General features: G+C 43.9%; 1 protein-coding gene across 1 annotated transcript; it reads right to left on the reverse strand.

Moving 5' to 3' along the window:
* Positions 1–1,993: 1,993 nt before the first annotated feature.
* LOC135553675 (cell migration-inducing and hyaluronan-binding protein-like) lies at positions 1,994–20,453 on the reverse strand. Its single transcript, XM_064985632.1, has 5 exons — positions 20,362–20,453; positions 20,021–20,138; positions 19,409–19,556; positions 16,032–16,223; positions 1,994–2,492 (listed from the first exon to the last, which is right to left on the reverse strand). The coding sequence occupies exons 2-5, from the start codon at positions 20,030–20,032 to the stop codon at positions 2,314–2,316; spliced, it is 531 nt and encodes a 176-aa protein (XP_064841704.1). The 5' UTR covers positions 20,033–20,138; positions 20,362–20,453; the 3' UTR covers positions 1,994–2,313.
* Positions 20,454–23,418: the final 2,965 nt, after the last annotated feature.

Below are 23,418 nucleotides of genomic sequence, written 5' to 3' on the forward strand. Positions count from 1 at the left end.
ATGGGGAAACCGCTAGAGTGAGATCGCTAGAGAGTGAGACCGATATGGTGAGACCACTAGAGAGTGAGACCGCTAGAGAGTGAGACCGATATGGTGAGACCGCCAGAGAGTGAGACCGCTAGAGAGTGAGACCGCTAGAGAGTGAGACAGGAGAATTTGAATGTGAAAGAAACAGTGAAAGTGTGAGAGATTGAGTAGGAGACAGATAAAAAGATAGCGAGAGTTTCCATGCATGAGAGGCTAATCAAATCGTTTCCATAATTCTTCATTAAAATGTGGTTGACTAGAATGTAATGGGAAGAATTTGCAGGCAGTGGAGATGGACGTGGCTCCATTCCATACTAGCTGTGGATCTTCTCCTGGGTTGCGTCCCAAATGAGAGCCCTGCATTTCCTGGTCAAAAGTACTGCACTATTATAGGGTGGCATTTGGGATACAGCCCAGGTCCTATGACTGACAGCTTCAATAAACAGCTGTCTATTGAACAGGATGCAATCCAACTCATTCTAAAGACTATGCCAGTGTGTGTGTGTGTGTGTGTGTCTGTCTGTCTGTCTGTCTGTCTGTCTGTCTGTCTCCTGTCTGTCTGTCTGTCTGTCTGTCTGTCTGTCTGTCTGTCTGTCTGTCTCCTAGGTTGCGCTTCACACTTTGTTCCTGTGCTAAATAAAATGTGCCCCAGCATTTAGACGGAACTCAATCAAAAGAGCTTCCAAGAAACTTTCCCTCATTGGAAATGTTCTGCCAAACCTAATTACAGTAATGGCAAACAACATAATACAAGAAACTCTCCCAATGTGACACTCCCTGTCAGCAAAGTGACAATTGTTTATTTGTGCAAACCTTAGCCTGCCTGCTTGCTTAAATCAGGGTTGGTATCTGGCATTGATATTATCCATAGCTGTTATGGTGTGTGTGTGTGTGTGTGTGTGTGTGTGTGTGTGTGTGTGTGTGTGTGTGTGTGTGTGTGTGTGTGTGTGTGTGTGTGTGTGTGTGTGTGTGTGTGTGTGTGTGCCTGCCTGTCTATCTGTCATAGAATCACACTGGCCTAATGACAGCCTACATACCACTGTCTTAACGATGATATTACAGATGTCATTGACAGATTGCGTCACCATATGTCATCTGATGACAGTCATGACCCAAACCAGATCATTACTGTAATAATCTAGTTGGCTGGCGTGTGTGACAGTCTCAGCCCTCTCTGTCCTAACTGTGCTCCCCAGACTCTGGGCGTCTAGCCATGCTAGACGGGGACGGAAGGGTTGTAATTTCTAACTAAACATCTGATTATAAGTAAACTCTATAAACTTTTCCCTTACCCTCACCTAACCTGTAAGGACAATAGATGAGCTCAGTTTCTTAATGTAACCTTTAAGTTAACTGGACAGTATAGCCCAAAACAATAGCCCATTTCTTCTGGTGAAGGCCTCAAGGTACTGAATAAACAGAAGAGAAAGACATGATCAGGGCTGCAAAACTCTGGTAACCTCACAGACTGTAGCTCTTTCCTACAGACTGTAGCCCGTTCAATGACCTTGAGGCCTCATGGGTGGAAGGTTACGAATATTATTCAGAATTAATAAACATTATTTCAAAAACCCGCCGAAAATCCGGTGTTTCTATGTCAAACGGTTTTGTTATATTTCAGTCTTCTGGGATGCATTTAAAGTGTAATATTGGGATGCAAACTCAACATTATATCTGTATATCTGACATGGTGCAGGTGTCTTCTTTTTGATCCCATAACCATGTGTGTGAGGTGTAGACTTTTGTTTCAACGTAGAATTGTTTAAGATTAACAAGAAACACTCTGTGTGACCTTGATTTAGCCCACTGCAGTAAAAGGTTAAGGAAGTTAAGCCCTACACACAATATCTACAAGTTTGGATCAGTGGAAGGATAAATAAAAGATGAAAGTAGATGGAAGGACAAAGAGAAGATGTAGGGGTTTATGGAAGGATGAAGAGAAGATGTAGGGGTTTATGGAAGGATGAAGAGAGGATGTAGGGGTTTATGGAAGGATGAAGAGAAGATGTAGGGGTTTATGGAAGGATGAAGAGAAGATGTAGGGGTTTATGGAAGGATAAAGAGAAGATGTAGGGGTTTATGGAAGGATGAAGAGAAGATGTAGGGGTTTATGGAAGGATGAAGAGAAGATGTAGGGGTTTATGGAAGGATAAAGAGAAGATGTAGGGGTTTATGGAAGGATGAAGAGAGGATGAATGGGTGGATGGATGAATGAAGTAAAGGTGTAGATAGAGGGATAAATAGATAGATTGGAGGGGTAGATTCGAACAATTAATGACATGTTAATTAAATTACCTTCACGTGTCCTCCAAAAGTGTCAAAGGCGAAGAACTTGCAGGCCTCGTTGCCGTAGCAACCAGGTTCCATCTCGCCGCGCACCAGGATGTTGCGACTCAGCAGGCCGACCTCTGCCCTCATGTCCACCCCATCCACCTCCTCACCCATGTGGAGGAACACTGGCTTACCTACACACACACACACGCACAAACGCATGCACACACATAAAGAGTTAGAACACATCTAGCAACACACATAGACATACGAATGCACACACACACACACACACACACACACACACACACACACACACACACACACACACACACACACACACACACACACACACACACACACACAACACACACACACAACACAACACACATCAGGGTTTCCGTTAGCAGGTAATTTCCGTCTTTTGGCTGATAAAATAAATGAAAAGCCGATAAAATTGGAGTCAGCCAAATTGTCCGGGGCTGGTCTGCTGCTGAGGAGAGAGTGAGAGAGGAGCCTTGGCCTAGGATACTGTTGATTGTGAAGATGGAGCCCTTGTTCATCAAAGTAAAATGACATTTAGAGAGTAGTGAAAAGCCTACATGGTGGGGCGCCAGACTGCCACCATTTAGTCTCGCTGGGCCAGTTAAAACACATATTGGTCTCATCTGTGTGAGCTGCACATTACTTTACCTCACTCAAAACGTCTTCCTTTTTATGAGGGTGAAACCATGATTTGGTGAAACAGTAAATGACATTATCCTCCTGGTTCCTGTAATGAAAGTGTCTGCCTACCTGCCCCTGTTTGGCTGGGGCCTGCTGCTATGTTGAGCGAGGCCCTCTCTCTCCTTTCAGAGGGGATATCCTCCAGGAGAAAGAAAAGTGTTCTGTATAACACCTTCAAATCCAATTGTGGGGAAACACAGCTATCCTGTTGTCAAAGGTGGAGAGAGGATGTTCTCAGCTTTCTGTAGATATACTTATCATTTCTTTGAGGGCAAAAGCAACTATTTTACAAACAAGATATTTGCTATGAAACTATTCTACAAACAAGACATTCAATATGGCTGTGAGATATGGAGCACACTAAATGTGGATTGGCCATTGCGAGTGTATAGATGTTTGTTTTTACATTAAATGTACTGTAATAGTAGCTGTCGTGGGTATTATCTGTAGAGATAGTGACCTAGTAGTTGGGTTTTGTTTTTATATTAAATGTACTGTAATAGCAGTGGTGGGTGTTATCTGTAGAGATAGTGACCTAGTAGTTGGGTTTTGTTTTTATATTAAATGTACTGTAATAGTAGCGGTCGTGGGTATTATCTGTAGAGATAGTGACCTAGTAGTTGGGTTTTGTTTTTATATTAAATGTACTGTAATAGTAGCGGTCGTGGGTATTATCTGTAGAGATAGTGACCTAGTAGTTGGGTTTTGTTTTTATATTAAATGTACTGTAATAGTAGCGGTCGTGGGTATTATCTGTAGAGATAGTGACCTAGTAGTTGGGTTTTTGTTTTTATATTAAATGTACTGTAATAGTAGCGTTAGGTGGTATTATCTGTAGAGATAGTGACCTAGTAGTTGGAGTTTGTTTTTATATTAAATGTACTGTAATAGTAGCGGTCGTGGGTATTATCTGTAGAGATAGTGACCTAGTAGTTGGGTTTGTTTTTTTATATTAAATGTACTGTAATAGTAGTGGTCGGGTGTTATCTGTAGAGATAGTGACCTAGTAGTTGGGTTTTGTTTTATATTAAATGTACTGTAATAGTAGTGGTGGGTGTTATCTGTAGAGATAGTGACCTAGTAGTTGGGTTTTGTTTTTATATTAAATGTACTGTAATAGTAGTGGTGGGTGTTGTATCTGTAGAGATAGTGACCTAGTAGTTGGGTTTTTTGTTTTTATATTAAATGTACTGTAATAGCAGTGGTGGGTGTTATCTGTAGAAGATAGTGACCTAGTAGTTGGGTTTTTGTTTTTATATTAAATGTATGTAATAGTAGTGGTGGATGTTATCTGTAGAGATAGTGACCTAGTAGTTGGGGTTTTTTTTACACTTACTCAGGTGGTGAATTTGCCCCAATAAATTGGCCTATAATGTTAGAGCACATTAAGATGTAAATTCATCTCTATTGAAAGAAATACAATCAGAAAAATTCTGAGCACTGTTTTAACAGTAACATATAACAATATCATAATTGTCAGCTCAAAATGCATGACAATCACTGAGTTAGGTTGGTCATTAAAATAGTTTGAATCAGAACATGAAAATATGACAAAACAACGTATTTTCTTCAACAACATCTCAGTAGCCTAACACACGTTTTAATAAAGCACTGTTCATTTTACAGCAATTATTTTCTATTGCGTAATACCGCAAATGTTTTTGATTGTGCCACATTGCCACCAACTGAAAAACTTAGTGTCACCAGTGTCACCGTGGTAACATGTTAGTCTGGAGCCCAGCTACAAGGGAAATGTCCTCTGTATGGACAAGTTTGAATATTGTAGTGAACTAAGATGAGATGGATGTTGAAGCGGCCAAATGCAATCTACTGTGCAACTGGCTATTCAGGTAGGATGCCATGTTGGATCTTTAACCTCTTGAAACTCTGGGGGCGCAATTTCATTTTTGGATGAAAAACGTTCCCGTTTTAAACAAGATATTTTGTCACAAAAAGATGCTCGACTATGCATATAATTGATAGCTTTGGAAAGAAAACACTCAGAATTTTCCAGAACTGCAAAGATATTGTCTGTGGGTGCCCTAGAACGGGAGCTACAGGCAAAACCAAGATGAAACGGCGACCAGGAAATGAGCAGGATTTTTGAGGCTCTGTTTTCCATTGTCTCCTTATATGGCTGTGAATGCGAGAGGAATGAGCCTGCCCTATCTATCGTTTCCCCAAGGTGTCTGCAGCATTGTGACGTATTTGTAGGCATATCATTGGAAGATTGACCATAAGAGACTACATTTTCCAGGTGTCCGCCCGGTGTCCTCCGTCGAAATTGGTGCGTCATTTTCAGCTGCTGGTATTTTTCCATGGGATTCTGAGGGGAAAGCAGGCTTCCACGAACGGCATATCAATGAAGAGATATGTGAAAAAACACCTTGAGGATTGATTCTAAACAACGTTTGCCATGTTTCGGTCGATATTATGGAGTTAATTCGGAAAAGTTTGACGTTTTAGTGACTGAATTTTCGGTTCGTTTCGGTAGCCAAATGTGATGTACAAAACGGAGCGATTTCTCCTACACACAGATTCTTTCAGGAAAAATTGAACATTTGCTATGTAACTGAGAGTCTCCTCATTGAAAACATCCGAAGCTCTTCGAAGGTAAATGATTTTATTTATTTGGTTATCTGGTTTTTGTGAAAATGTTGCGTGCTAAATGGTACGCAAAATGCTAAGCTAGCTTGCAATACTCTTACACAAATGCTTGATTTGCTATGGTTCAAAAGCATATTTTGAAAATCTGAGATGACAGTGTTGTTAAGAAAAGGCTAAGCTTGAGAGCAGGCATATTATTTTCCTTTCATTTGCGATTTTCAGAAATCGTTAACGTTGCGTTATGCTAATGAGCCTGAGGCTGTATTCACGATCCCGGATACGGGATGGGTAGTATCAAGAAGATAAATAAAGTTAAAATAAATAACAAATTCTGGTTAGATCTAGTTTGCGCTGTTGTTATACGAGATCCTCAGCTTCCTGGCAATTTCTCGCATGGAATAACCTTCATTTCTCAGAACAAGAAAAGACTGACAAGTTTCAGAAGTTATTTTGAGACTGTAATCGAACCCACAAATGCTGATGCTCCAGATACTCAACTAGTCTAAAGAAGTCCAGTTTTATTGCTTCTTTAATCAGGACAACAGTTATTAGCTGTGCTAACACAATTGCAAAAGGGTTTTCTAATGATCAATTCGCCTTTTAAAATGATAAACTTGGATTAGCTAACACAACGTGGCATTGGACACAGTAGTGATGGTTGCTGATCATGTGGACCTCAACCATATTGTCTAGGTATTCATTAAAAATCAACCATTTCCAGCTACAATAGTCATTTACAACATTAACAATGTCTACACTATATTTCTGATCAATTTGATGTTATTTTAAATGGACAAAAAATTGCTTTAATTTCAAAAACAAGGACATTTCTAAGTGACCAAAACTTTTGAATGGTAGTATATATTAATATTAACATCATACAGTGGACACTACACCTCTAGGTCTATGCATCCAATGCCCTGATGCATTTAGTGCACTGACTGCTGAACCATGAGGTGGACAATTATTGTTTTAGAAAAGTAAAAACCAATAAAGCAATAGGTTTTAAAGTTTTGCATATTCTACACACCCAAACACAAGGAATAGTTGTTTGTAATTAGCAAGGCTGTTTTTAAGGACATGTAAATGTGTCTCATTTGGTCAACATCCCTCGTCTATTGATGGTGCTGGCTTAAGTGGGTGGAAGCCCTGATGGGTTATGCTCCCAATCCATATGTCTGATAAATGTAAATCTTCCCTGACACACACACTGTATGTACGCACACACACACACACATCATGTACGCACACATTGCCTGAATTATGAGAGCAACACTCTCAGAAGGCAACCAGAGAAGGTTTAGTGTTGTCCTTTGGAGTCAATTTCCACTAGTGGAAAAAAATTGCCCTGTGATTTTAGAAGGCCTTTTAGGCTGAAAGTGGAGGGAGAGAAACTAGTGTGTGTGTGTGTGTGTGTGTGTGTGTGTGTGTGTGTGTGTGTGTGTGTGTGTGTGTGTGTGTGTGTGTGTGTGTGTGTGTGTGTGTGTGTGTGTGTGTGTGTGTGTGTGTGTGTGTGTGTGTGTGTGTGCGTGTGCGTGTGCGTGTGTGTGTGGAGGAATCACTTCCAAGCAAAATTCCACATTTGTGCAGGTCCTCGAGAAGCTGGGAGACAGCATCAAAAACCGGCCACTAGGGACAAAACACAACATTAAAACTAGTGCCCTACACTGGGATTGAACCCAGTTGTTTCTGTGTGCCTAAATTTAACACATTGGTCACAGAATGCCGTCACTCACTCACACAGGAATCGGTTTGTCTGTCTCTTCAGACATCTCCCTTTAGTCTGAAGATGTCACCACCTCACAGCTGTCACCAGAACCACTCTGTAGTTGGCAGGCCCGCAGACCAAACACACAGAGAGAAAGGGTGAGACATGGGAAGAGATTTAATGGAGGGAGGTTGAGGAAGATGATGATGGTGGGTGTTAAAGGTCACAGAATGAGTCTGCCAGTCCAGCTACTGGGGAGCTAGATATATGACAGATGACAACTATTAGAGGGGGATGGAGAGGAGAGGAATATACACATCATGAGATAAGAGGAGAGAAAGGGAGAGAGGAAATGAGAGAGTGAGAGGAGAGGAATATACGAGATAAGAGGAGAGAAAGGAGAGAGGAAATGAAATGGAGAGAGTGAAGAGGAAAATGAGAGAGAAATATACACACGAGATGAGGAGGAGAGAAAGGGAGAGGAAATGAGAGAGGAGAGGAGAGGAATATACGCGAGATGAGAGAGAGAGAAAGGGGAGAGAGGAAATGAGAGAGTGAGAGGAAGGAATATACATACTATGGTAAGAGAGAAAGGGAGAGAGGGAGGAAATGTGACAAGAACAGCCCACTGTCTGTGACATCTAATGATCCAAGTAGATACTAAAGAAATATTAATGAGTTCAGAAATTCACTTTCCCCAGGTTCAATCTTCTCTCCTCACTAATGGCATCATATTACATGATTTCTTAAGAGGAGAAAAACATGAAAAAATAACACAACAAAAAGAGAGGAATCTAGAAAACAGCTCCTACTGCCTGCCCACACACTAGACAAAACACTACAGTCATTAAATGCCAAAGAGTTATTGAAGAAAAAGAAGAAGAAAGGGAATGAAATGAAAAAAACAATAGTAAAAGAATCAGAGACAGCTGGTGGCATCTCAACCCTCCTTACTGATGAAACCTTTCTGTGCACAAAGAAAGTGACTGGATCACTTCTCAGGATTTACTCATCAGTGCAATAAAGACTGACCCATTGTCAATCTCTCACACCCAGCTCCTGTCTCTCTCCCCCGGCCCACCTTCTCTCCACCCTCTTTTCTCAGCTCCTGCCCCCGTCTACCCCTCCCAGTCTCCCACCCCTTTCTCTCTTTCCTCAGCCCGCCCCTGTCTACCCCTCTCTGCCCACTCTCTCCACCCTTTTCTCTCTTTCTCAGCTTGTTAATGATGCGGAGGAGACAGGCAGAGGTAGATACCTGGGTACTGTTGGTTCTGAAATGTTCTGCCTTGAGGGAGCCGTTGGAAAGAATCACGGCCACCTTTTGCCCTACTGGCGCTCCCCTGACAACACTGACAAACTGTATCCTCCACTGACGAACGGAGAGAGTTGGAGAACATACCGTGACCCTATTAGGAATGAGAAATTGTCTGTGAGTGTTTGTTTAACTGTGTCTGCCAGCCTAACTGCCTGCGAGTCTGAGATTATCATGGTCAAAGATTTCATTTGGATATACACCTTAATATTATTGTGAACCACATGCAGAGACACATTATCAACTGTCCCTGAAAATGCATCATTAGCCACACACACTTTCCAATTAAAATACTCTAATAATAATAGTCTCTCTCTCTCTCTCTCTCTCTCTCTCTCTCTCTCTCTCTCTCTCTCTCTCTCTCTCTCTCTCTCTCTCTCTCTCTCTCTCTCTCTCTCTCTCTCTCTCTCTCTCTCTCTCTCTCTCTCTCTCTCTCTCTCTCTCTCTCTCTCTCTCTCTCTCTCTCTCTCTCTCTCTAAACGACTGGACGCACGAGCCACGCCCACGTGCAAGACAGAAATAGCAGACTCACTGTATACTTATTAACTGAGTGCCTATCTTTCTCCAAACAGGCTTATGTTGTGGTGTCATGGCCTTCATCAGAGCCTTGGGTAGACGAGCCTCTGCCTAACTCTTTAGACATCCACTACTAGAGTTTCTAATTGTGCATCACTGGAGGGCTACGAGCGGAATTAATAAATACAGAAATTACATTAATAGGTAGATCGAAGTTGAAAGGGGTTAGTGATGAGCCAGAGTCTACCTTTCATTAAATAGTTTGAAACACACACACACACACCTAATTAATAGGCCTAGAAAACAGAGGTGCAGCCCCTAGATAAACAACTCATTATTCAGGGAATTTAAACATTGATGTATCTACTGTGGAAGTCTTCAGAGTGAACTACTATCTCCTCTTATAGTCAAACTAACAAAAAGCATGCAAGCATACACACACGCACACGCACACACACACACTCACACGCACATACACACACACGCACACACACAGACACACACACACACACACACACACACACTCACACACACTCACATGCACATACACTCACATGCACACACACGCACACACACACACACTAACTCGCACATACACTCCCACTCACACGCACACACACTCACACGCACATACACACACACACACACCTCACACTCACACGCACATACACTCACATGCACACACACAGCCAATTGAGGGCATGTCACAATAAATCAGTGGTAAGTTTTAGAAAGCAGAGATAGAGCCATAGAGAATTGCTGGGAGCTGAAAGGAATGAAGGCAGCGACCAAAAATAATGTCATGTATCATCAACACAGATAAGGTTAACAGATAACTGTATCACAGGAGGTTGGTGGCACCTTAATTGGGGAGGACAGGCTAGTGGTAATGGCTGGAGCAGAACAGGTGGAATGGTACCAAATACATCAAATACATGGTTTCCATGGTTTCCATATGTTTGATGCCATTCCATTTACGCCGTTCCAGCCATTATTATGAGTCGTCCTCCCCTCAGCAGCCACCACTGAACTGAGTGTGTGTGTGAAGTCTGTCAGAGTGTATGGTCTCTCTCTCTGAGAAGAACACTCAGTCCCTTTCTCCCTTCCTCTCACTGAACCAGAGAGAGACGTTTCATTGGCTAAAACACAGTCACAACAGACACAGACACACATGCAAGTAGACAGATAGATACAAATGCAAAAAACAAGCATCCACACCCACACACCTACACACAACCACACAGACCCACACACACCGTCTTGCTGTAGGCTGGTTTCACCTACTAGTCTAATTACAGATATTTTCATGTTTCTCTCTTTGATATTACAGTCCTCTGATCATCTGGTTCAGGGAGGGGCAACTGGCGGCTCGCGACCCACGGATCAATTTCCCCAAAAACTCTGCTTCTCAACATCTTGTTGAGTTAGAATGTAGAATGCATGGACCTCCTGGGTGGCGCAGTGGTTAAGGCGCTGTACTGCAGCGCCAGCTGTGCCATCAGAGTCCCTGGGTTCGCGCCCAGGCTCTGTCGTAACCGGCTGCGACTGGGAGGTCCGTGAGGCGACGCACAATTGGCCTAGCGTCGCCCGGGTTTGGGAGGGCTTGGTCGGTAGGGGTGTCCTTGTCTCATTGCGCACCAGCGACTCCTGTGGCGGGCTGGGCGCAGTGTGCGCTAACCAAGGTGGCCGGGTGCATGGTGTTTCCTCCGAGCGCATTGGTGCGGCTGGCTTCCAGGTTGGATGCACGCTGTGTTAAACAGTGCGGCTTGGTTGGGTTGTGTATCGGAGGACACATGACTTTCAACCTTCGTCTCTCCCGAGCCCGTACGGGAGTTGTAGCGATGAGACAGGATAGTAACTACTACAACAATTGGATACCACGAAATTGGGGGAGAAAGGGGTAAAATTTAAAATTATTTTTTTTAAAGAATGTAGAATACACTAAATCTGCCTCAAGGGGGGGGTACCAAGAAAAGGTATTCCATGCTGTGAATTCTGGCTCCATGCACACACACACAGACACACACACACATTATGGGCCCTGGTCAAATTAGTGCACTATATAGGAAATAGTCAATTAGAGGATAGTCAATTAGAGACATAGGCTCTGGTGACATGCTAGACATCTGAGCAAATACTATGAACAAGTCTTGATGACAAACTTCTCTAACACAAACAAACTATACTAACACAGGAGAGGAACTCCTCAATGAAGGGCCAAACTATACTAGCAGATTAGCCTTATAGAGAGAGAGAGAGAGACAGAGAGAGACAGAGAGACACAGAGACACAGAGAGACACAGAGAGAGACAGAGACACAGAGAGAGAGAGAGAGACAGAGAGAGAGAGACAGAGAGACACAGAGACACAGAGAGAGAGAGAGAGACAGAGAGAGAGAGACAGCGAGACACAGAGACACAGAGAGAGAGAGAGACAGAGAGAGAGACAGAGACAGAGAGATAGAGAGAGAGACAGAGAGAGAGAGAGAGAGAGACAGAGAGACAGAGAGAGACAGAGAGAGACAGAGAGAGAGAGAGAGAGAGACAGAGAGAGATTCTGTCAGACCTGGGCCCTGACAGTAAATCTCAGTAAGACCAAAATAATGGTGTTCCAAAAAAGGTCCAGTCACCAGGACCACAAATACAAATTCCATCTAGACACTGTTGCCCTAGAGCACACAAAAAACTATACATACCTTGGCCTAAACATCAGCGCCACAGGTAACTTCCACAAAGCTGTGAACGATCTGAGAGACAAGGCAAGAAGGGCATTCTATGCCATCAAAAGGAACAGAAATCTCAACATACCAATTAGGATTTGGCTAAAAATACTTGAATCAGTCATAGAGCCCATTGCCCTTTATGGTTGTGAGGTCTGGGGTCCGCTCACCAACCAAGACTTCACAAAATGGGACAAACACCAAATTGAGACTCTGCACGCAGAATTCTGCAAAAATATCCTCCGTGTACAACGTAGAACACCAAATAATGCATGTAGAGCAGAATTAGGCCGATACCCACTAATTACCAAAATTCAGAAAAGAGCTGTTAAACTCTATAACCACCTAAAAGGAAGCGATTCCCAAACCTGCCACAACAAAGCCATCACCTACAGAGAGATGAACGTGGAGAAGAGTCCCTAAGCAAGCTGGTCCTGGGACTCTGTTCACAAAACACACCCTACAGAGCCCCGGGACAGCAGCACAATTAGACCCAACCAAATCACGAGAAAACAAAAAGATAATTACTTGACACATTGGAAAGAATTAACAAAAAACAGAGCAAACTAGAATGCTATTTGGCCCTAAACAGAGTACACAGCGGCAGAATACCTGACCACTGTGACTGACCCAAGATTAAGGAAAGCTTTGACTATGTACAGACTCAGCGAGCATAGCCTTGCTATTGAGAAAGGCCGCCGTAGGCAGACATGGCTCTCAAGGCTATGTGCTCACTGCCCACAAAATGAGGTGGAAACTGAGCTGCACTTCCTAACCTCCTGCCCAATGTATGACCATATTAGAGAGACATATTTCCCTCAGATTACACAGATCCACAAAGAATTCGAAAACAAATCCAATTTGGAAAAACTCCCATATCTACTGGGTGAAATTCCACAGTGTGCCATCAGAGCAGCAAGATTTGTGACCTGTTGCCACGAGAAAAGGGCAACCAGTGAAGAACACGCACCATTGTAAATACAACCCATATCTATGCTTATTTATTTTATCTTGTGTCCTTTACCATTTGTACATTGTAAAATCACTGTATATATATAATATGACATTTGTAATGTCTTTATTGTTTTGAAATTTCTGTATGTGTGATGTCTACTGTTAATTTCACTTTATATATTATCTACCTTACTTGCTTTGGCAATGTTAACACATGTTTCCCATGCCAATAAAGCCCTTGAATTGAATTGAGTATTGAGTGAATGGATAAAGACAGATGGATAAAGATGTAGAGACAGAGAAAGAGAGACAGATGGATAAAGATGTAGAGACAGAGAAAGAGAGACAGATGGATAAAGATATAGAGACAGAGAAAGACAGACAGATGGATAAAGATGTAGAGACAGAGAAAGACAGACAGATGGATAAAGATGTAGAGACAGAGAAAGAGAGACAGATGGATAAAGATGTAGAGACAGAGAAAGAGAGACAGAGATGGATAAAGATGTAGAGACAGAGAAAGAGAGACAGATGGATAAAGATGTAGAGACAGAGAAAGAGAGACAGAGATGGATAAAGATGTAGACAGAGAAAGAGATGGAGAGCAATTACATAAGATATAATGTGATGTAGAGAGGAAGCTCATGACTTTACTATGATGCCCCAGAGGCCTTCAGAAGCCTGGGAATAGATTAATGTTTGGCCCCAGGAAGAGAGAGCCTTTCTGGGATTCAAGCATTTCCCACAGCAAGTGCTGCCTAAATCCCTGTAAGTCAGATGGAATGGAGTTCAGGTTTGGAGATAGAGTTGAGATGTGCTTCGGGCCAGGGATCTGATTAGGAACATGCTGTATAGGTATACAGGGATTTAGACAGTGTTTGCTGCCAGAAGCCTCTGGAGCTTCATAGTAAGTCAAGCTTCCTTTCTTCATCTCATCTAATTGCTCACTATCTTCCTCTGTCTCTCTCTCAGGTTCAGACTGCTCTCAATGAACACTTGTTTAACTATTGTCTCTATGCTTGTATAATGGTGTGGCAGACACACACAGACGCACACAGATGCACACAGACGCACACAGACGCACACAGACACACATAGACACACACAGACACACACACAGACACACACACAGACACACACACAGGCGCACACACAGACGCACACACAGACGCACACACAGACGCACACACAGACGCACACACAGACGCACACAGACACACACACAGACACACACAGACACACACAGACACACACAGACACAAACAAACACAGACACACACACAGACACACACACAGACACACACACAGACACACACACACACAGACACACACACAGACACACACACACAGACAAAGAAAGGTGGTGGGGTGTCAGAATACTTGTTTGAGTTTTGTGAGTCTGTCTGGCCAAAGAAGTCACTTGGTTTGGACCATTTGCATGAAAAGAAAAAAGGACTTAAGAAGGCTTTAGGTTGTGTCCCAAATTACACCCTATTCCCTTTACAGTGCTACTAGATCCCTGGTCAAGTGTAGTACACTGTGTCGGGAATATGCTGCCATTTGGGACACTGACTAGGAGTTGGAACATTCTAACCTTGTTATTGTGAGTATGAGGGTGAGAAATGTAAAACACATGGTAGAATGAAACACACACACACACACACACACACACACTATTATACAACTCACTATTATACATCCACTTATGCATTCACAAGAATCTCTCCAACAGCTATTTTCAGGACATAAACAATCTTCTCTCTGTCCGTTCCAATGAGCAGTGCGTTCCAAAACCACTGTCATTCAACCATTGTCATTTAGTAGCTCAAGCTTCTGCGCTGGGAAGCAGAAATCTGGGCATACAAACATTACCTATGCTTCATTCTCAGGCCTGTATTCTCCCTATATAGTGCACTATATATCCCTATTGGCCTAATCTAAAGTAGTGCACTATATAGTAAATAGGGTGGTTTTGAACACATCCCTGTCTCTCTGTCCATCATTCAACACATCAATCCATCCATGCCAAGGCTGTGGCAGCAAGGTTGAAGGTGCTTACACACACACACACACACACACACACACACACACACACACACACACACACACACACACACACACACACACACACACACACACACACACACCATAAATCAGTTGGAGCAGCTGGGCTGTCAGGTTAACTGAATAAACTCCTAGTCATGTTCTATGTTTTGTGTGAACCCCAGGAAGAATAGCTGCTGCTTCTTCAACAGCTAATGGGGAACCCAATAAAGATACACACACAGTCTAGATTGGTGAAAGTTATGAAATGGAATCCTTGTTTCCGCCTTAGTAGTTGTCCTATAGTCTAAGGTCTATGACTTTTGACTCGGTTGCTCTTGCAACAGACGTTAGGTCGGTCAACCTTAGACTTGTATTTTTCACAAGGAGACTTAACTTGCTGATGCAAAGTACAGACATTACAGCAGCATCACCATGCACACACACACACACCACACACACACACACACACACACACACACACACACACACACACACACACACACACACACACACAACACCAACACAAGTACACACACACACACACACAACACAAGTACACACACACACACACACACACACACACACACACACACACACACACACACACACACACACACACACACACAACACACACACACACACACACACAGTACACACACACACACACACACACACACACACACACACACACACACACACACACACACACACACACACCAACACAAGTACACACACACACACACACACACTCCAACACACGTACACACACACACACCAACACAAGTACACACACACACACACACACAAGTACACACACACAAGTACACACACACCAACACAAGTACACACACACACACACACACAACGCACACACCAACACACAAACACAAGTACACACACACACACACACACACACACACCAACGCAAGTACACACACACCAACGCAAGTACACACACACCAACGCAAGTACACACACACACACACACACACACACACACACACACACACACACACACACACACACACACACACACACACACACACACACCAACGCAAGTACACACACACACAAACACAAGTACACACACACACACACACACACACACACACACACCCTCCACCATCCACCCCACACACACTCACCTTGGACTTTAACCTGTGTGGGCCCACAGGCAGGGCAGGGTAGTATGGTGAACTCCTCAGCCTGGTGCATAGAGTAGTCAGTACTGGCCAGCACCAGTCTGTCTCCTGGGCCCCAGCCTTCAGCTGGCTCAGCTAACTCCAGGACAGTGCTGTTGGACAGATGCACTATAGAGATGGAGGCCTGGGGACGCACTGGAGGGACAGAGAAATACGTCAATCAATTTGGTTATATCAAATGCACTGACACACACACACACTAACAAGCACACCCATACACACACGCACCCATCCCATAAATCAGTTGGAGCAGCTGGGCTGTCAGGTTAACTGAATAAACTCCAATGAAGAGGAGCCATAACTCTCCTGCTCCTGAATGTGTGTGTAGGGTTATTCATAATGCATGTGCTGTACAGTATGTCCTGTGTCTGTGCTGATGTCTATAGGAGGATCATGTGCTGTACAGTATGTCCTGTGTCTGTGCTGATGTCTATAGGAGGATCATGTGCTGTACAGTATGTCCTGTGTCTGTGCTGATGTCTAGGAGGATCATGTGCTGTACAGTATGTCTTGTGTCTGTGCTGATGTCTATAGGAGGATCATGTGCTGTACAGTATGTCCTGTGTCTGTGCTGATGTCTATAGGAGGATCATGTGCTGTACAGTATGTCCTGTGTCTGTGCTGATGTCTATAGGAGGATCATGTGATGTCTGTACAGTATGTCCTGTGTCAGTCTGTGGAGGATCATGATGTCTAGGAGGATCATGTGCTGTACAGTATGTCCTGTGTCTGTGCTGATGTCTATAGGAGGATCATGTGCTGTACAGTATGTCCTGTGTCTGTGCTGATGTCTATAGGAGGATCATGTGCTGTACAGTATGTGTGTCTGTGCTGTACTATAGTCATGTGCTGTACAGTATGTTGTGTCTGTGTGATCTGTGCTGATGTCTATAGGAGGATCATGTGCTGTACAGTATGTCCTGTGTCTGTGCTGATGTCTATAGGAGGATCATGTGCTGTACAGTATGTCTTGTGTCTGTGCTGATGTCTAGGAGGATCATGTCATGTGCTGTACAGTATGTCCTGTGTCTGTGCTGATGTCTATAGGAGGATCATGTGCTGTACAGTATGTCCTGTGTGTCTGTGTCTATAGAGGATGTCTATATGGTGTCTGTGCTGATGTCTAGGAGGATCATGTGCTGTACAGTATGTCCTGTGTCTGTGCTGATGTCTATAGGAGGATCATGTGCTGTACAGTATGTCTTGTGTCTGTGCTGATGTCTATAGGAGGATCATGTGCTGTACAGTATGTCCTGTGTCTGTGCTGATGTCTATAGGAGGATCATGTGCTGTACAGTATGTCTTGTGTCTGTGCTGATGTCTATAGGAGGATCATGTGCTGTACAGTATGTCCTGTGTCTGTGCTGATGTCTATCATGTGCTGTACAGTATGTCCTGTGTCTGTGCTGATGTCTATAGGAGGATCATGTGCTGTACAGTATGTCCTGTGTCTGTGCTGATGTCTATAGGAGGATCATGTGCTGTACAGTATGTCCTGTGTCTGTGCTGATGTCTATAGGAGGATCATGTGCTGTACAGTATGTCCTGTGTCTGTGCTGATGTCTATAGGAGGATCATGTGCTGTACAGTATGTCTTGTGTCTGTGCTGATGTCTATAGGAGGATCATGTGCTGTACAGTATGTCCTGTGTCTGTGCTGATGTCTATAGGAGGATCATGTGCTGTACAGTATGTCTTGTGTCTGTGCTGATGTCTATAGGAGGATCATGTGCTGTACAGTATGTCTTGTGTCTGTGCTGATGTCTATAGGAGGATCATGTGCTGTACAGTATGTCCTGTGTCTGTGCTGATGTCTATAGGAGGATCATGTGCTGTACAGTATGTCTTGTGTCTGTGCTGATGTCTATATGAGGATCATGTGCTGTACAGTATGTCTTGTGTCTGTGCTGATGTCTAGGAGGATCATGTGCTGTACAGTATGTCTTGTGTCTGTGCTGATGTCTGGGAGATCATGTGCTGTACAGTATGTCCTGTGTCTGTGCTGATGTCTAGGAGGAGGATCTGTGCTGTACAGTATGTCTTAATAATCTGTGCTGATGTCTGCGGCGGAGGATCATGTGCTGTACAGTATGTCTTGTGTCTGTGCTGATGTCTATAGGAGGATCATGTGCTGTACAGTATGTCTGTGTCAGTGCTGATGTCTATAGGAGGATCATGTGCTGTACAGTCTGTCTTGTGTCTGTGCTGATGTCCTAGGAGATCATGTGCTGTACAGTATGTCTTGTGTCTGTGCTGATGTCTATAGGAGGATCATGTGCTGTACAGTATATCCTGTGTCTGTGCTGACATCTAGGAGGATCATGTGCTGTACAGTATGTCTTGTGTCTGTGCTGATGTCTATAGGAGGATCATGTGCTGTATCATGGTACTATAACGGTGTCAGATCGACATGGTACTATAACGGTGTCAGATCGACATGGTACTATAACGGTGTCAGATCGACATGGTACTATAACGGTGTCAGATCGACATGGTACTATAACGGTGTCAGATCGACATGGTACTATAACGGTGTCAGATCGAAATGGTACTAATGGACTAATAGAATAATGCCCCACACCTTCATCAAACCACATTCAATCTACAGGCTAAAGGATAACACACACACACCTAAATGACCTTAATCAAATCAGTCAGCTAAACCATGGTATAATTGTGTACACTGTGAAAGGATCTCTCTCTCTCTCTATCTCTCTCTCACAATCTCTCTCACAATCTCTCTCACAATCTCTCTCTCTCAATCTCTCTCACAATCTCTCTCTCTCTCTCTCTCCCCCATAGAGACTGCCAGAGGTCCGGACAGCAGACCCTCCGATTTGACACACTGAACTCTATCAGAGAAGTAGTTGGTGAACCAGGCGAGGCAATCATTTGAGAAACCAAGGCTGTCGAGTCTGCCGATGAGGATGTGGTGATTGACAGAGTCGAAAGCCTTGGCCAGATCAATGAACACGGCTGCACAGTAATGTTTCTTATCGATGGCGGTTAAGATATCGTTTAGGACCTTGAGCGTGGCTGTGGTGCACCCATGACCAGCTCTGAAACCAGATTGCATAGCAGAGAAGGTATGGTGAGATTCGAAAAGGTCGGTAATCTGTTTGTTGACTTGGCTTTCGAAGACCTTAGAAAGGCATGGTAGGATAGATATAGGTCTGTAGCAGTTTGGGTCAAGAGTGTCCCCCCCTTTGAAGAGGGGGATGACCGCAGCTGCTTTCCAATCTTTGGGAAACATAAACACATGCATGTGGACACACACATACAGATGCACACGGGCACCCAACTACAGACCGGTGTCCGTACCTAGTTTACCGCAGAGGAAGCGTACTCGGTAGTTGTGGCAGAGGCCGTGGCTCTGGTCCTTGTTGAGACAGACGAAGCCGTAGTCCCTGTCAGACTTATAGATGACATCACCTGTCTCGTTAGATGGCACACCATCATGGGACTCAGCCTGGAAGAGAGACAGAAGGGAGAGGTAGAGGGAAAAGAATCAGTACATTTGTCACAGCAGTGCTTAACAGAAGCCTTGCCTTCCACATCCAAACAACAAGCCAAGACGGCAGTTTGTTTATGGTCAAATAATGTCTGTTTAAAACACTGAGGAGTCACAGTACACTGTGTGGGTATGACAGACAGAAAGTGACTGACAGTGTGTGCGTGTGTGTGCTTAGTCTTCACTGTGGATACCAAACAGCTTCTGCCGTACATGGTGGCAGAGTGAATGTAGTATCTGTGAACACACACACAGTGCTGGCTGCTGCAACCTCCATCATAATAACAGGCAATAAAAATGTGAAATAGTCAAGCTAAGCTTTGACTTCTTTGGCACATTATTGTTCCAAAGTTATTTGGCTGCTACAGAGCTATCGGCACCAGCTGTTCAGGTGTGTGTGTGTGTGTGTGTGTGTGTTTTACCTGTATGTCCATGGGGGCGCTACAGGCGGTCAGGGTAAGCCTTGTGGAGGTCAGACAGCTTCTCCCAGTCTCCTGGGCCTCTCATCATCTCTGTCAAACCACTCAGTCCACTCTGCCTCTGTGACACACACACATTTCAATGGGATTCCTACACACCGTTGCCAAGATGTTGATGTGTGTGTGTGCATGAATGTGTGTGTGTGTGTGCATGGAGCTAGAATTCACAGCATGGAATACCCCCCCCCCCCCCTCTCTGTTGAGCTGAATTTAAATCAAAGGCTTTCAAACAGTGATGACATGCCCTCGACGGCCAGTCTGTAGTGTGTGTGTGTGTGTGTTACCTTGCACCCATTGGCTGGAGGTGGTGATGGTGAAGTGCTCTCCGTATTCTGACTGGAACATACGTGAACTACGAGCCTCCGAGGAGGCTTTGGTCCCTGCTCACACACACACACACACACACACACACACACACACACACACACACACACACACACACACACACACCACACACACACACACACACACACACACACACACACACACACACACACACACACACACAGTCAGCAGAGTAAGTAGAGGACATGCCCAGCATACTTTAACAGTCTGTGTTTTCTTCTTTCACTCTCCCACTAACTGTCCGTCTATCCTGGGCTGTCCGTCTGTTGTCTGTCCGTCTGCCCGGCTGTCGGTCTGTTGTCTGTCTGTTCATCTGTCTGTTTGTCTGTTCGTCTGTCTGTTCATCTGTCTGTTTGTCTGTTTGTCTGTCTGTTCATCTGTCTGTTTGTCTGTTTGTCTGTCTGTCCAGACAGGTGTTTGGTTTATAACATCTATAACACTATGTAAACTAAGAAATACAAGTACAATAGAGAGCGAAAGAGAGAGAGAGAGAGAAGGGGAGACATACTCTAGAAAGAAAGAGAGAGAGAGAGAAGGGGGAGATATATTCTAGAAAGTAAGAGAGAGAAGGGAGATATACTCTAGAAAGTAAGAGAGAGAGAGGGGAGATATAATTTAGAAAAGAAGAGAGAGAAGGGAGATATACTCTAGAAAGTAAGAGAGAGAGAGAGAGAGAGGGGGAGAAATAGTCTAGAAAGAAAGAGAGAGAGAGAGAGAAGGGGAGAAATAGTCTCGAAAGAAAGAGAGAGAGAGAGAAGGGGGAGATATATTCTAGAAAGTAAGAGAGAGAGAGGGGAGATATACTCTAGAAAGTAAGAGAGAGAGAGAGAGAGAGAGAGAAAGGGGAGAGATGCTCTACAAAGAAGAGAAGAGAGAGAAAGGGGAGAGATACTCTAGAAAGCAAGAGAGAGAGAGAGAGGGAGAGGGGAGGGGAGATACTCTAGAAAGTAAGAGATGGGAAAGTGAAGGGAGAGAGGGAGTGGGTGAAAGGGAGAGAAAGAGATATTGTGAGGGAGAGGTTGAGGGAAAGATAAGGAGAGTAGGGGTAGAGAAAGGAGAGATGATGAGAGGAGTTCATTGATAGATAGCATGATCCTCCACTGCAGAGGACAGTTGCCTTTCAACGCAATGAAACTCAGGGATGACTGAGGAGATGGATGGAGGGAGGGAGAAGAGGTGGAGAGACAGAAAGTGGAGAGGTGGGGAAGAAATAGGAAGATTGAAAGTGTGAGGATGCAAGAGGACAAGGATAGATGGAAAGTAAAGAAAAATATGGAGGAGAGGAGAGAGATATTGACATTAGACACACACACACACACACACACACACACACACACACACACACACACATCCAGCTAGCCCTGGTAATGATGTTGACATAAGGAGTGACGGGCTGTCGGAAAAACCCAGAGGCAGGATGGGTAATTACAGTAGCAATCCCATCATGCCTCACTCTTGTGAGGACACAGTGACACAAGTGTCAGGGGAGAGATGTGTGTGTGTGTGTGTGTATGCGTGCGTGTGTGTTAGGTGTCTGAAGAGAGTCTGTGTGATATTCACACCAGGACATTCCATCTACATTATGCATTAGGATTCCACCAGGAACAGTCAGAGAACTGACATTAGAACAAAAGTCATCGTCAACGTTCTAGCTGGTCATTTAGAAAAAGGAAAAGGAGTCCGTTCCCAGCCACTGAAACAAACTGAGTGACTTGGTGTACAGAGAGAGAAGAGCCTTGGGGGACATAAGTAGTGAGAAGTTCCCAGCCACTGAAACAAACTGAGTGACTTGGTGTACGAGAAGAAGAGGAGAGGGCCTACCACACGCCTTGGGGACATAAGTAGTGAGCAGTTCCCAGCCACTGAAACAAACTAGGTGACTTGGTGTATAGAGAGAAAGAGGAGAGGGGCCTACCACCGAGCCTTGGGGACATCAGTAGTGAGCAGTTCCATTTTGCTGTCTTGTAGCTTTGCTACCTATAATGCATGTGTAGGACATGGGGATGCGTGAAACTTATTCCTTAGCCTGAAGAGGTCCGAGTTTACACCAGGTGTGGGCCGAATGAGGAGGAAGAACTCGCTAATGTTTTCCTTTAAAAGCAACGTTACCGGAGACAAGCAAAATGATGTGACGTTTTATATAGATCAGCATGCCATATATGTCTCTAAAGGTGTCTAAAAATAAGAAATTATATCAACAACTATTGGCTTTCATGACATGTAAGGGCAACACACACACACACACACCACCCCCACTCAAAATTACCACTGTGACTTTGGTAAACATATGTAAATTGCATTCATGGAGGATGGAATGTTGAGATCTTCTTGTTGCCAAAATGATTGCCTTATTAAAATGTTCTCTGGCACACCGCAAATAATACATTCCTTATTCTGCTTTAACACTGTTTGGCACAAGTGCCAGGAAGGATAGGCGACAAGAGACTAAGTACATTCTCCTCCTTCATCTGTCTTTCTCTCTCTCTTCTCATCTGAGGACGTGGTGTGGGGATGTTTCTATGGGTTACTTGTAAACGTTGGTTCTCTGGATGTTGGAGAAAATTAGCTGTGACTTACTCAACAACAGTAGACACACACACACACACACACACACACACACACACACACACACACACACACACACACACACACACACACACACACACACATTCTTATAATTTGGACACTAACAGGGTTACTGCACTGGCGTTGCTGCCAAGCTTCCCATTCTCTGTGGTATTAAACTCATGTTGCCTTGCGGCCTGTATTCAGTCTTCAAATGCATTATATTTCCTCACCATAAAAATTTGCAAAAAAAGTCCTCTATCCATTGATTTAGGTGTTTATGTTCCCTGACTGTCTAGCTTTCATTTGGATGACTGTTATCAAGCTGGACAGAGTGAAGAGACTATAGATGACTTATCAAGCTGGACAGAGTGAAGAGACTATAGATGACTGTTATCAAGCTGGACAGAGTGAAGAGACTATAGATGACT

This window comes from Oncorhynchus masou, chromosome 2, assembly GCF_036934945.1.
Source record: "Oncorhynchus masou masou isolate Uvic2021 chromosome 2, UVic_Omas_1.1, whole genome shotgun sequence".
Lineage (NCBI taxonomy): Eukaryota > Metazoa > Chordata > Actinopteri > Salmoniformes > Salmonidae > Oncorhynchus > Oncorhynchus masou.

Coding starts and splice junctions, on each gene's coding strand:
- LOC135553675 (XM_064985632.1), bottom strand. Junction 16,224..19,408: donor CTTCCTCTGCGGTAAACTAG/GTACGGACACCG, acceptor CTGTCCCTCCAG/TGCGTCCCCAGGCCTCCATC. Junction 2,493..16,031: donor CACACAGGTTAAAGTCCAAG/GTGAGTGTGTGT, acceptor GTGTGTGTGTAG/GTAAGCCAGTGTTCCTCCAC.